The sequence below is a fragment of the Oncorhynchus keta genome, chromosome 14 (genome assembly GCF_023373465.1).
Source record: "Oncorhynchus keta strain PuntledgeMale-10-30-2019 chromosome 14, Oket_V2, whole genome shotgun sequence".
NCBI lineage: Eukaryota > Metazoa > Chordata > Actinopteri > Salmoniformes > Salmonidae > Oncorhynchus > Oncorhynchus keta.
In genome coordinates this window covers 30,233,899-30,248,615 of record NC_068434.1, presented here as the reverse complement: position 1 = coordinate 30,248,615, position 14,717 = coordinate 30,233,899, and the positions used below count along the sequence as shown (strand labels likewise).

Genomic DNA, 14,717 nt, shown 5'->3' with positions numbered 1-14,717 from the left:
AATAGACATGTAATGTGGTTTTAACCAATCAGCATTCAGGATTAGACCCACCCGTTGTGTAATTGCTATTATAAACTGGTTACCAACATAATTAGAGCAGTGAAAATAGATGTTTTGTCATACCCTTTGTATACCACAGTTTTTCAGCCAATCAGCATTAAGGACTCGAACCACCCAGTTTATAAAGGGAAATGATGCATTCTCTAGAATGCCCTTTAAGCCAATCAGAAACAAGTATTCAACAACGCCATGGTATAAACATACAATCGAAGTCGGAAGTTTACATACACTTAGGTTGTAGTCATTAAAACTAGTTGTTCAACCACTCCACAAATTTCTTGTTAACAAACTATAGTTTTGGCAAGTCAGTTAGGACATCTACTTTGTGAATGACACAAGTCATTTTCCAACAATTGTTTACACACAGATTATTTAACTTATAATTCACTCTATCACAATTCCAGTGGGTCAGAAGTTTACATACGCTAACTAAGTTGACTGTGCCTTTAAACAGTTTGGAAAATTACAGAAAATTATGTCATGGCTTTAGAAGCTTCTGCTAGGCTAATTGACATATTTTGAGTCAATCGGAGGTGTACCTGTGGATGTATTTCAAGGCCTACCTTCAAACTCAGTGCCTCTTTGCTTGACATCATGGGAAAATCAAAAGAAATCAGCCCAAGACCTCAGAAAAACAATTGTAAACCTCCACAAGTCTGGTTCATCTTTGGGAGCAATTTCCCAACGCCTGAAGGTACCACGTTCATCTGTACAAACAATAGTACGCAAGTATAAACATCATGGGACCACGCAGCCGTCAAACCTCTCAGGAAGGAGACACGTTCTGTCTCCTAGAGATGAACGTACTTTGGTGTGAAAAGTGCAAATCAATCCCAGAACAACAGCAAAGGACCTTGTGAAGATGCTGGAGGAAACGGGTACAAAAGTATCTATATCCACAGTTAAACAAGACCAATATCGACATAACCTGAAAGGCCGCTCAGCAAGGACGAAGCCACTGCTCCAAAACCGTCATAAAAAAGCCAGACTACGGTTTGCAACTGCACATGGGGACAAAGTTCATACTTTTTGGAGAGATATCCTCTGTTCTGATGAAACAAAAATAGAACTGTTTGGCCATAATGACCATCGTTATGTTTGGAGGAAAAAGGGGGAGGCATGCAAGCTGAAGAACACCATCCCAACCGTGAAGCACGGGGGTGGCAGCATCATGTTGTGGGGGTGCTTTACTGCAGAAGGGACTGATGCACTTGATGACATCATGAGGATAGAGAATTACGTGGATAAATTGAAGCAAATGGGTCTTCCAAATGGACAATGACCCCAAGCATACTTCCAAAGTTGTGGCAAAATGGCTTAAGGACAACATCGTCAAGGCATTGGAGTGGCCAGCACAAAGCCTTGACCTCAATCCCATAGAACATTTGTGGGCATAACTGAAAAAGTGTGTGTAAGCAAAGAGGCCTACAAACCTGACTCAGTTACACCAGCTCTGTCAGGAGGAATAGGCCAAAATTCACCCATCTTATTGTGGGAAGCTTGTGGAAGGCTACCCGAAATGCTTTACCCAAGTTAAACAATTTAAAGGCAATACTGCCAAATACTAATTGAGTGTATTGTAAACTTCTGACCCACTGGGAATGTGATGAAAGAAATAAAAGCTGAAATAAATCATTCTCTCTACTATGAGATGTCTCACATTCATAAAATAAAATAAAGTGGTGATCCTAACTGACCTAAGACAGGGCATTTTTTACTTGGGATAAATGTCAGGAATTGTGATAAACTGAGTTTAAATGTATTTGGCTAAGGTGTATATACATTTCCGACTTCAACAGTATATATAATAGTGCAAATGGTACACACACACATTTTCATTTTCTTTATTCAAGTACTTTACATAGAAATAACAAAAACAATTGCGTTACAACAAACTGAAGTGCCAAGTTAACAATGAGCGGAGTACATCTCCCCACCACAAAAGGATAATACATTTCATTACAATATTCAAAATGTATATTAGGACCTTATTATAAGGTAATAGAAAAACATGAAGTAAGACAATCCACAACATTTTCAACAAGACCTCTTGTTTTCTGAAGAAAAAAAAAATCCCAATGTTTTCCAAAATGTCCATATTTGTAGCTCCACAAGTTAGTCTGTCCCCTTTTACTTAAGTTGCATTTTTTTGTTGTAATCATTATTTTCATGCATAATAAAATAATTTAGCACCACCTTTAGAACCTGAAGGTGGCTCTAAACATGGTTGGAACATTTTCGTGCACATGCAAACAAGAAGATATAATGAAAAGAAAACACAGGAGATAACAAAGAAACATTTCCCTAAAACATTTCAGTGCCATCTACCAAAGATGAACCTACTCTAGTATGGACCACCTTGAAAATGTCTGGTACCATCCTCAAAATTAGCATTTAGGATAGAAATCTATCATAATTTTAAATTTTTGGAATTTTTTTGGTTATTATTATGAGATGAGCTGCCAGTCATTTATCCTGGTACAAAAGTGGTCATGGAGGTTTTGTGTGGATGGTTTACTTTCAGTCTTTTATGACCTTGCACAAAGGCAGCTTTTACAGGGAGTAAATTAATGAGTAAACACAGACATCAGCACAGGGACGCCTTGAGCTGTAAGCTGACTGAGGTCACATTTACATTTTGTTACTTTTGTGGAGTTCTCATCGCATATTGTTCCTAATCACCCAACCTTGCATCCCAATTTGGCCCAAACATGGCTGTTAAGGTTGGCTCGAGTCCAGGACTGAGCAGAGAACTATCAGGATGATGAGGAGAAGATATGAAGGGAGATCTCTTATTTAAATCTCTTACACACTTAATGTATCCTCTAAAATCATTCCAGTTCAAGACAAATACAAAAAGGAAAACAGTCTTGATAGTACTGTGTTCAGATCAAATGGGACAAAGAAAGCACTATTGAATCATGATTCATGAGGACAGTTTTTGATTTCAGACCTTGTTACAGTGATTTTATATTTAACAGTAATGTGAAATAAAAATGTACAGTTGTTAAATGTAATATAGACCGTGCTTTTACACGGTGAACTTTGCATTAGTCAGAAATATGACAGATGACAACATCCCCTTGTAATTACGTCTTTGGGTGACAGATGGAAATAATGTTGGCGTATTCTCCTCTCTTCCGAGCAAAACTTCAACTCTTCTCACCGAGAGCTTGATAAACACAGTATTCTTTAAAACCAAACCTCATTCACCATAAACTTAACATTTGAACCCTCACATACGAGCATCAAATGCACAGGGCTGCCATATGATCTCTGAAAACTGTCTTTGTCTTTGTTATTCTACTCTTACTACAAGGCTTTGTTGCTGAATGAAAAGGTACAGAATAAGTCTGAGGATATTTAGCTCATTATCGATGTCCCCTTAAAAACGAAGTCATTATTCTAACCCAGAAGAGGATGAAACAATATCCCAAATCAGCAAATAATGTCTACACCAAATCCTTAGACATTTCTTGTTCCACTGAATAAAGATATAAACGAAACATGTAAAATGTTGGTCCCTGGTTTCATGAGCTGAAATAAAAGATCCCAGAAATGTTCCATAAGCACAAAAATACAATTTTTTCCAATTTTGTGCACAAATTTGTTTACATCCCTATTACTGAGCATTTCTCCTTTGCCAAGATAACCCATCCACCTGACAGGTGTGGTATATCAAAAAACTGATTGAACAGCATGATCATTACACAGGTGTACCTTGTGCTGGGGACAAGGCCACTCTAAAATGTGCAGTTTTGTCACACAACACAATACCACAGATTTCTCAAGTTTTGAGGGAGCATGCAATTGGCATGCTGACTGCAGAAATGTCCATTAGAGCTGTTGCCAGGGAATTGCATGTTCATTTCTCTACCATAAGCCGCCTCCAATGTCATTTTAGAGAATTTATCAGTATGTCCAACCGGCCTCGCAACCGCAGACCACGTGTACCACGCTAGCCCAGGACTGCCACATCCAGCTTCTTCACTTGTGGGATCATCTGAAACCAGCCACCCGGACAGCTGATGAAACAGAGGAGTATTTCTTTCTGTAATAAAGCCCTTTTGTGGGGGAAAACTCATTCTGATTGGCTGGGCCTGGCTCCTAAGTGAGTGAGCCTATGTCCTCCCAGGCCCACCCATGGCCTAATTAATTTATTTCAATTGGCTGATTTCCTTTTATGAACTGTAACTCAGTAAAATTGTTGCATATTGCATTTATATATTTGTTCAGTATATATTGTATTTGCCTTTTCCACCTGTGAGCCAATCCCATCTCAGCTGTTGAGAATTTCATCCCTTCAATTAACCAGAGAAGTTAAGATGGATACACTTGCTTATGCACACACTTTTAACATTAGAGGCCATAACTGAATATTCCAAGCCATACATACAGTTTTATACACTTCACTTAGCTTAAGGCAAATCCCACTTCAAATGATACATGTTTTGAATCAATACAGACCAGTGTTATTTGAGTATCATTATAGATGGACTGTAAATCATCTACATTCCCCTTCTATATCGTTTATTTTTTCACTTACTGCTATTCACTTGCTAACTAATCATGATCAGTGAACTATCCTTTTTAAAATCCTGCCATTCATCAAACTAGCTCAAGCAAAGTCCCGGAAATATTAATAATTGGCACCAGGAATACAACTGTCCTAAAATGCACTTCAGAAAGCAATTGATTTAAATAATAAGTGAGATGATAATGTATGTGTGAACTCACCAAGTCTGTCAGACAATGCAAGGGGTCTGTTCATTTACCCATTTACAGTAGATGAACTGGAGAAAGACACTCTGGGGCCAAATTAATTGGAAAATAAGTGGACACTTGCCAGGAAGCCTAGCAATGAAAACCAGTTTGCACAGGAAAGAGGAAATGTGGCCTTGGAAGCACATTGGAGAATGCTGTAATTTAGTGAGCAACGCATTTATAAATCCTTGTTTTTGACCTTTGTTGAAATTTTCAATCAAGATTTGTGAAAGTTTTTGCTATCAGGCACAGCTGCTATGACGATAAGTAATCCATATCAAACACACAGAGAACACATTCGACTGTGGTGCATTAATTATCGCACACAGGGCCAGATGGGAGTGGAGGGGTAAAATAACTGCCCTTTCAGGGGAATCAGAGAAACGCCAAGACCAAAGCTGACTAGAGCATTGAGCACAGTGAAGACAACAATCAAATGTAGTGGATAAATTCCCAAACAGTTTGGATTTACATCCCTCAAATGTATTGTAGTACATTATTACCTATACATTGTTATCATTAATGAAATTATAAGATTATATGATTTGACTTATTTGACTACTTGTTTAATGATTTTATATATTTGACACACATATGAGTGCATTCTTTTAATCAGTGTGACCCAAGATTATTGTAAGAAATGTATTTATCTGAATCTAAAGTAATTCAAGTAGCGTAGCCTTCAGTCAATGCCAGACTTGCAAGACTGTATATTGCATACTGATATTGCCTTACTGATCTAAAAATCCACGTGGATAGTGAAAAATGTTGCATACTGTGTACTAGGCTTCTTTTTTTCAATATATTTGTCTGAACTTTGGAATCCATACATTACAGGCTTGTTTGCAATTGAAATACAAAGGTGTTTGTTCAGATTTTTGTTTATTTAGTTTAAGAACACATTTAGTGTTTCCTCAAACCACTTTCTGCTAAGAACCCTATAGTAGGTACAAATAATATTAGATCGTTTTGAAATGGAAGATAATGAACCCCATTTGGCACTGTCAATGCTCATGTCTTGTGTAATGACTTGTGTTCACAAAACTTTCTGCATTATCATTACTTTACAAGAAGCATTTTAAGACCCCTTCTGCACAAGCATTCAGTCAATAAGAAATGTGTGTATGTATACATTTGTTTTTATATATTGTACTTCTACATACACATGCATACAAATGCACAATTTAATACTGAAGTATATGGTGCCTTTGACAGTCTGAGTATAAAAGTTGAAGTACCTGTATATATCTCTCACTATACAAAAAAGAATAACCATTTTAAATTCAGTATCTCTCAAAATAGTAGGTGTAAACATGGCAATACCATGTAGATTCTATAGTATTTCTTAAAGATGTTGCTCATTGTAACAATATGCAAAACATTTTATTTTACAATATCTCTAATTACATGAATATAACTGGCAGGTCTCTCAGTGAATGCACAGATAAAAGGCCCTCTTCATCTCTGTTGTTATTCAGAAATGTTGACTTGTAGTATAGATGCAGGTATTTCAATGTTTCAGTCTTATTCTCTGCGCTCTTAGCATTTCACTTCAAGTTTGGTCGAGTGTGTCTTTAAATACACATATAAATGTGACCAAGGGGAACCCTTGGAAGATAGACGGTAATATATATTTTTTTAAAGAAACATAAGCACTAAACTTAAAATATAGTTTTTTTGTTTTATCTTGGGTATCTTGATAAGCTTTCTGTCATGGATTTGTGTAATTTGTAGTGAATATGTTACATTCTTCATCAGTTCATGAAGATTTAACATTAATGTTGCAATCCATTTTATTTAGTGTGCATCAGACGACAATAGATTACCACCAAAGACTGGTCCATTGAACACAGGATCGGGTTTGGATGGACAAAACCAATATTAATGGGTTTTTTTTATGCTGATGTTTTTGAGTTTATAGCAAAAGGATTTTGACCAACTGAGTTGTAACTGTGATACTTATAATTGCTCAAATTATAATAAAATAACAAGTTTTAGTATTTTGGGGCTAATGTTAACAATCTGCCTTAAATCAATGTTGGAAACATAGTTTATGTATTTGTAATGTTTGGTTAATCCCAGGCACAATTAAGAAAACAAACTTAGCAGTATTATCCCAAAACGTTTGGCACATTCTTTTGAGAAACAATAATAATAATAAAAAATATGTGTAAAAAAGTATTTTACAACAAAAAGACAAGGCAATGGAAAGTGCAGCAAATAAGGTATCAACAACAGTACACAAATACAACCAATTGCACTTTTAAACAACCAGATGAAATAAATGCATACATCCCAAACATAGCTCACCTTATTCTACGCCCAGTTGTAATTCAATCTAAACCCAAATCATCATTTTTTGGAATCCCATCATCCAAGATTTTTGGTGAATTTCTCAGAAAACACAATACATGATATAGTATCACTTCAGAAACTTGAATTTCATTATCAAAGATATGCCATATCCTCTTCGACAGCCATGATGCCCCTCTGCTTGCAAACATTCACACAGTTGCTGTCTCTCCTGTCTATGTCCTCTTCTTCCCATACTCTTACAAGATAACATCTCCAAATAGAGGAGGGAAATATTACATGGAAATAAAAAATTAAAGAGATGGAGTGTAAGAGAAAAAGAGAGAGAAAGAGTCACCTATTTGTCTCATTGTGGATAGGATCCCTCCCTCCCCAGTCTTATGTTAGGGCATGGTGATGGTCCATCCTAAGCACAGGTAGTGACAGTCATGATGTTGCCACCGCTGGGCCCCCCACTGCCACCACAGGAATTGGGGGGTGAGCTGTGGCTGCCAGCTGCTCCACTCCCCTTGTCGGCCGGCTTCTTGTCCTTCTGCTTGAGGTGAACTTTGGCATGTCTCTTGCGCTCATCACTCCGGGCAAACTTGCGTCCACAGAATTCACAGGAGAAGGGCTTCTCGCCCGTGTGCGTGCGGATGTGGGTAGTCAGGTGGTCGCTTCGGCTGAAGGAGCGCATGCATATGCGGCACTGGAAGGGTTTGTGACCCGTGTGGATGCGGAGGTGGCGTGTCAGTTCATCTGAACGGGAGAAGCGTCTGTCACAGTTTTCTGCTGGGCAGGCATGTGGCCGCTCATGCACAGGGGTTTTGCTGGGCCGGTTTGGGTACTTCCGTGGTCGGATTGGTTTGAGTGTTAGTGTCTGTGGTGGCTGGTGGTGCTGAGGAGCATGCTGCTGCCCGCCCATGAAACCTGGATGAATCTGCTTGTCTTTGAATGCTCGAATGGTCTCTAGTGGGGTGATGGGTGGGGGGTTGACACGAATGGGGTCCATGGACTGGAAAGGCTTGTGCTCCATCATGCCAACCTCACCCTGATGATGGAAGAGGTTATAGTCTGGGATCATAGAGAAAAGGCTCCCGTCCATGGAGGGCTTGGAGGTGGTGTGGTAGTCATTGCTGGGGTAGCCGAGGGTAGTGCTGGTAGCAGGACTGTGGTGGAAGGAGACCTGATCCTGGTAGAGCTCGCTGCAGGTGGAATAAGCAGGCAGTGGCGGACCATAGACCTGCTCCATATCTGAGGACTGGCCGCCCATGCTGGCTCCAGAGGACGATGTCTGTGTGGTGATAGTGCCAGGCGACGGGGAGACGCCCAAGATCCCAGCACTTACTAAACTAATGATATTGTTGTCTGAACACCAGCCAGAGCCCCCCATTCCACCCGACGGAGGAGTATCGAAGGCAAACTTCCCCAAATAGGTGACCGGCTGCCCGCTGCGGCTGGACTGGAAGCTAGAGCCGTACTGGATCTCTGCATTTCCCTTATCACTTCCCATCCCCAGATCCATGATATTATCTGGATGAAAGGGAAACAAATTGAAGTAGTGTCAATGAGTAGTTCACCCAGTTGTTATAACATGTTAGAAACCCGTTAGAAAAAAAACATACGTGAAAGTGTGGAGTACTACTTGTACAGAAAAGTTTGAGTCTAGAAGCTACTAGACTATGATAAATATGAACCTGCTTGAAATTTCAGTCAGAGTCCTCGATTAGTCTGAAATTCAGCTTCTCTGCATATCTCTGCAAATAGTCTGCCAAGAAGAAATCTTAAAACAAAGCAGTCCAATCCAGTTCATTAGGAAAAAGTGAGCGGTGGTGTTAGACCTGCAAGTTTATCCACTGACTTGTGCATCTGAGACAATGTTCTCTCTCTCAGATCCCACAAGCTCTCATAAATCAAGACCTAAACACCCCCCTTTGATCCAGTCATTGTATGTCCCACAGGAGGACAGCCACAGTGAATGGCAAGATCTGATTCCCAACAGGGCGTAAGCCAGACACCACTGCCAGCACTCTCACAGATACATGTATGTCCACTGTACTGTAGCTGCATGGGTTTTAGCAGAACATGAAATCTACACAAAATGAGCAAATCGAACTGTAAAGTGTACTTCCAACTCAGATCACTTGGTCAGCATACAGTGTACGCACATTCGGCCATAGAAATGCACATTTGGTCTTCTAGCTAAATGTTATGTTCACAGTAACTTTCTTGTTTCTTTCACTTTTGTCAGGCTACTATAGCAATAGTAAAAAAAACACTATATTAGGTATATGTGGCAGCATTACAATTATTACATGTCATACCAGACACCTGCAATGAAAATATCCAAATTAATGCAGTTCTGAGATGGCACAGTTGCGTGCAGAAATTTTAACAGGTTTTGTGCAGACATTTTGAAAGAATTCATACATCATCAGACAGCCTATATCAGCCCATCATTCAAGTTGCAATAAATTATACACAGGGGTGCTTATATATTCAGTCCCAGTAATTACTGTCTGTTTACCAGAATTTGGCTAAGGGCAAAGCATGATGAAACAAACAAAACCAAAACTACATATGTTTCACACATCTATTGAACACATGATGTAAATTTGAAAAACTTTTGGCATATGTTTTAATTATTCTGGAGGTGAAGTTGAAGAAAACAAGCCTAAAAATAGCAAATGCTTAGGTGTGTGTGTTTTAGACATTAGGCTATATGAATACAAGGCAGCCATTATATCTTGCTGTAATCTTCCTCAATATTTTCACTTGAACATTTAAGCAGTGTCACAGATATTGCTCTCAAGTGAGCTGGTGTTATTGCTTTGGTGGTGAATATTGTGAGAGAACATCACTTGCACACGGGACCTAACACCTGACTCTATAGGTATCAAATAGGTACTTCAAAGTGTTGCTCATCATAGTCAATATATGTGATTTAAATGAGAATATGTAGTCAGATATTATATGTAATGAACATGTCATATTATAATTCATTGATGACGACCTGGTAAACACCTGGTAAACACCTGGCTAACCTAATTGTGAGACATGTAAAGGGTTTCCATCTCTTTCATGACCTTTGTTAGAAATGTATTGATTAGTTATAAAAAGCATGCTGTTATCTCTGAAGTATCGAGAGGTGATACTTATATCAGAGCAAATATAATTTTAAGGGATTGGCAAACACTACTGTACTAAGTCACGGGGATGTGTAATGATAGAATATAGCTATATCCATATTATAATTAGAAGTGGTTGGTGCTGTGTTTTCAGACATTTGAAAGGTTGTTTACAATTTCTAATTATGAATCTACATTTACTTTGCAAATTAATAGGCCTTAACATATTGACAAATAACACATGTCCATAGATATTCGATTATCAATATAGATCATATTAGGACAATTTTAACCATACATTGATGAACCTCTAAAGAGTAATGACACTTCAGCTGACTTTGTACTTCTGTATAGTGAAATAATTAGACTACTTTACTGTACAATATTTAATTATTAAAGATTGTATAGGCCTTTATCTTTATCTTGCCGTTAACAACTCCAACAACAATTATTTAATGCCAAATATATTAATTTCATCAGGCTACTATACAATTGTCATTCCTCACCTATTGATGTCCAAGAGGTCCAATTGAAATGTGCTACAGCTGTATATAGCCTACTGTCGGCTGTACATTTGAATAAAATCTGTTGGTGTGTCGGGAGCATATTGATCTGAAAACATGTATGTACAGCTATTGCTATCAAGGATCGTTTCAATGATTATATAAAAGTGATTCTTCTAAACTTCATTTTGAAATTGACAAACCCTTGCATTCAATTTAAACATAATAAATTATAATTGTATGAGACACATCTCTAAAAATTAAAGTTGCTGTCATCTGGAGACTTGCATTCAAGTGAGAGCAAACAAATAAATTATCTTCATAGATTTGTAGCTATATGTAGCCTAATCGTCGTAAAGCCTACAGCCTACTCGTTAGGCTATAGGCATGGGCAAGTTTGAAACGTCGGTCAAACTCCCACTTTAACGTTAATGGCCATGCCACTCATAGTCCAATCCAAAAATAATCTCTAAATTGTCAATAAATAAACAAACAGTGATGAATTAATGAATGTAATGTTAGCTAGAAATAATGAATGTCTTATGCACAGGCAATGTGTGCAATGTTGTTTTGGTTACAGTGGCACATTTATTTATGGACTATCAACACAAATGTGGCTTTATCATGGTACAATTTAAGTAAACAAAAAAATATGTAGGCCTATCCACATTAATTTATGTTTTTGTTTTGGTGATTACATTTTAATCTATGAATTTTCGCCAATTTGTGCGTTTTACTTTCACTTTAAAGACATGCCAATCATTTTGGGTAAGCTTTCACCAGGGCAGATAAATTAATGTTAGGCCTATTTACATTACTGTTTGACCTTACTTGCAAATTTAAGGTCGTGAAAGTGTGACAGTAGCCAGGGAAACTCATAGGCTTGGACATTGTTACGCATATTTCTGGCATAAAAGCTTGCCTCTTATAATATGGTTAACAGTTACAGCACTTGTTTTACATGTAATAGAAATAATAGTAGCCAACCATTGTGAAAAATGCTTTAAAAAACAAAGTATTCAATCGAGATCGATCATGTGCGTAACAGCCCGAAGCGCAAACAGGTGCCTGGATGATGGTCGTTGCGCGCGCTCCAAGACAACTGTTGCGGTGCCTGCATGATCTCCACAGCTGAGACGCGCTGTAGTTACAACAGAGCCTGGATAGAACATAATCCAATCACATCCCAAATAAAGTAAACTATGCTTACCTGTATTCATTTGCGAGTAGTGGTTTATAGAATCCGTATTGGTGAAAATGTTCATAGACGTCGGAATGTCCTCTTCTGGGTAAAGACTGTCAGGAATCGTGTTTATTAAACTGCTCATGGTAAGAGGGAGCTTGTCCGCCAGTTTCCCTGTCATAGCAGTTATTTAGTCTGACATAAATGGCAACGTGCAGGTATCCGAATAGAAAAATACACAGTAGTTGATGATCTATAAGTGTTAGAGAGTGGAGAAAAAAAGATCCTAGATGTTGTATCCAAGTTCCCTTCAGAGACAGCGTTGATATCTCTCCTTTGAGATATAGTAGAGCTTAACTGTCACAGGCAATTGTTATTAATATAGTTACAATGAGACCTGTCATTACCTTCTTGTTTGCATGTTGTGTGTTTAAAGTCTGTGAATCAATGAAACGGTGGTGGTGGTTTCACAAGAGTAGCGCTGCTCTGTATAGCTCGGATAGGGAACTCCAGCGCTTGCTGGTTTAAATAGGGGGACGGAACATTTATGTGACGTAGATGACCATTTATGGATACACAACGCCAGACCGCACACAACACGTCACCAATGGAAGCACCTCATAGTGGAACATTATGCTGCATTCATAATCTAGGGGGAATGTGGTATTTACCATATATGACTATGAAAAAACACTTGAAACACCTCCAACTAGTAGGCCTATTAGGAACTCGTTTATCATCCCTGACCTCCGACTTTTCCCACATGGTGAACTCTGACATAACCCATAAAGGAAATTACCGCGACAACAGCATTTTCGGCAGTTAAATGCGACTACAAAAAAATATTTATAAATAGCAATCTATTAGTCCGGTTTTTGAACACAATTTGTGTGCGAGCATGATAGCTGTAGCCTATTTTTATTTATGGTTGACGCAGCTGGTTTGCCATTAGCTAATCAGCGTTTCTCAACGAGTTCAAAGCACGTGAATGCATCGAACTCGTATTTTATACTTGAAACTGGAAATTACCGCTTTCCCACATGGTTAAAAACACAGCATTATAGTCCGTTGAAGCGAAGGATGAGCTGTGTGGAGCGAAGCCTGTGTTGGGTCTGCTATGAGGCGGATCATGATTTCTTCATTGTGCAGTCGGCTACTTTGCTACCTGTTGACGAATTCACATTAATATAAAATGTTTGATATGAGGTATTGCATTCGTCTTGTCCTCGAGAACATATTTCACCTTTATCCTTTGTCATATTAGAACACACAACTGGACCACGCGTTAGAATCATGCTAGTCAAAATGACATTGGAATCATCATTCATGCGTAAAGCTGCTTTTGCCGAATAATCGCAATTATTCCTTCTGAGATAAAAAAAAAGTTAAATATTCCGGCCTTTACCCACTCAACCACTTGAATCCCATACACAATACTGGTGCCAGAGACAACTGTGCGTAAAAGTATGGAGAGGGCATGTCAGCTCTTCACTTGAAACCTGGAAATGTTTTAGCGTGATTTAAGTCATGAATAATATTTTCACATCTTAAATGTATGTAGGGTGTTATACACATGTATTTCATTATTACACATGATAGTAAAATACAAAATAATTGCTTTATAGCCTACAATATCAGTATGGAGACAAAGATTTTAGGGATGTACAATACAATTCATACTTTTGATTATAGTGGGCTCAATGTCTCCAACGTGTGTGTCTCTTGTCTTAATGTTGCACCACACTGGCTTCTTGACGTTGATCTGTATACAGTACATCAGTCCTGCTTGAACTTGTCCTCCCTTTATTAAAAAAAAAAATAATAATCTGAGAAATTTCATCCATATACTGTGCATGGTGACACATAGTTTGCCCAACATAACGCACAGGGGTTTGATTGTCCTTCTACTCATTAAAACCCCTTTCATGCAACAACAGTGGTTTACAAATACAGTAATTGTCCGAGTTAATAGCGTGTAAATATTACAAGCGCTCCGTGAATCCACAGGCTTGCTCTGACTTTGAGAGCCAAGTTGCCGCTAAACTGGAAACTCCAAATAAGGCATTGATCCGGCACCGCCCCTTGTCTGTATTTGGTTAGTAAAGTTCCGGTTAAGCCACTGGTAGGTGGAAAATAGATCGGAACCCACAGACATTAAAGGAACCACAGACGACAAAACGTCATGGGTCATAATTCACCAATTTGAGGAACCTGAAAGACGAAATGTTGTGTTTCTTACCTAATTAATATACAATCCCTTGTTTGTTTTACTTGATATAACTGTTTTAACATGTCCATATGACAGTGTGGGCTTAGTAGGCTTGTGAATTCACCTCTATAGGACACTGACTACTATTGGGCTATTACTAAGATACTACAAGCTACTGCCGCTATAATGATAACAATAACAATAGTTTGGCCAGACAAACATAACTGGCCACTGCTCTACGGCAACATATTCAAATCCTTATTTTCATATTCAAATCATTCTAAACTCAATAATTCTGAGTGGTGTGTGTATATATAATCAAATTAGTTTGAAAAAAAAAATGTGGTGGACATTTCTGAGCTTGATTATTTAAGCATGAGAGATTAAACATTCTTGTATTAGCTCACAGACACTCCTAATAAACTGAACATAGAGTGTGTGGGTGAAAGTCTGAATCATGCTCAGTGTGTTAGTAAAAAGCCCCTAACAGAATGCACAGGGAAGACTTGTGTCCCATCCCTCTACAGGCTATGTGGAACAGTCAGTGAGTAGGTGAACCATGGGGTGACAAATTGTCA

The 14,717-nt window shown here is 38.4% G+C and overlaps 1 protein-coding gene across 1 annotated transcript; it reads right to left on the bottom strand.

Annotated features, from left to right (window-relative positions):
- Positions 1 to 1,888: 1,888 nt before the first annotated feature.
- LOC118393183 (early growth response protein 3-like) lies at positions 1,889 to 12,416 on the bottom strand. The gene is made up of 2 exons (XM_035785593.2): positions 11,958 to 12,416; positions 1,889 to 8,649 (listed from the first exon to the last, which is right to left on the bottom strand). The coding sequence occupies exons 1-2, from the start codon at positions 12,109 to 12,111 to the stop codon at positions 7,544 to 7,546; spliced, it is 1,260 nt and encodes a 419-aa protein (XP_035641486.1). The 5' UTR covers positions 12,112 to 12,416; the 3' UTR covers positions 1,889 to 7,543.
- Between the last annotated feature and the right edge of the window lie 2,301 nt (positions 12,417 to 14,717).

What these genes read in the sequence shown, in the direction of transcription:
- LOC118393183 (XM_035785593.2), bottom strand. Translation starts at nt 12,111, where the DNA reads ATGACAGGGAAACTGGCGGACAAGCTCCCTCTTACCATGAGCAGTTTA. An exon ending in CTACTCGCAAATGAATACAG is followed by an intron (nt 8,650 to 11,957) that starts GTAAGCATAGTT and finishes CCTTTCATCCAG; the next exon opens with ATAATATCATGGATCTGGGG.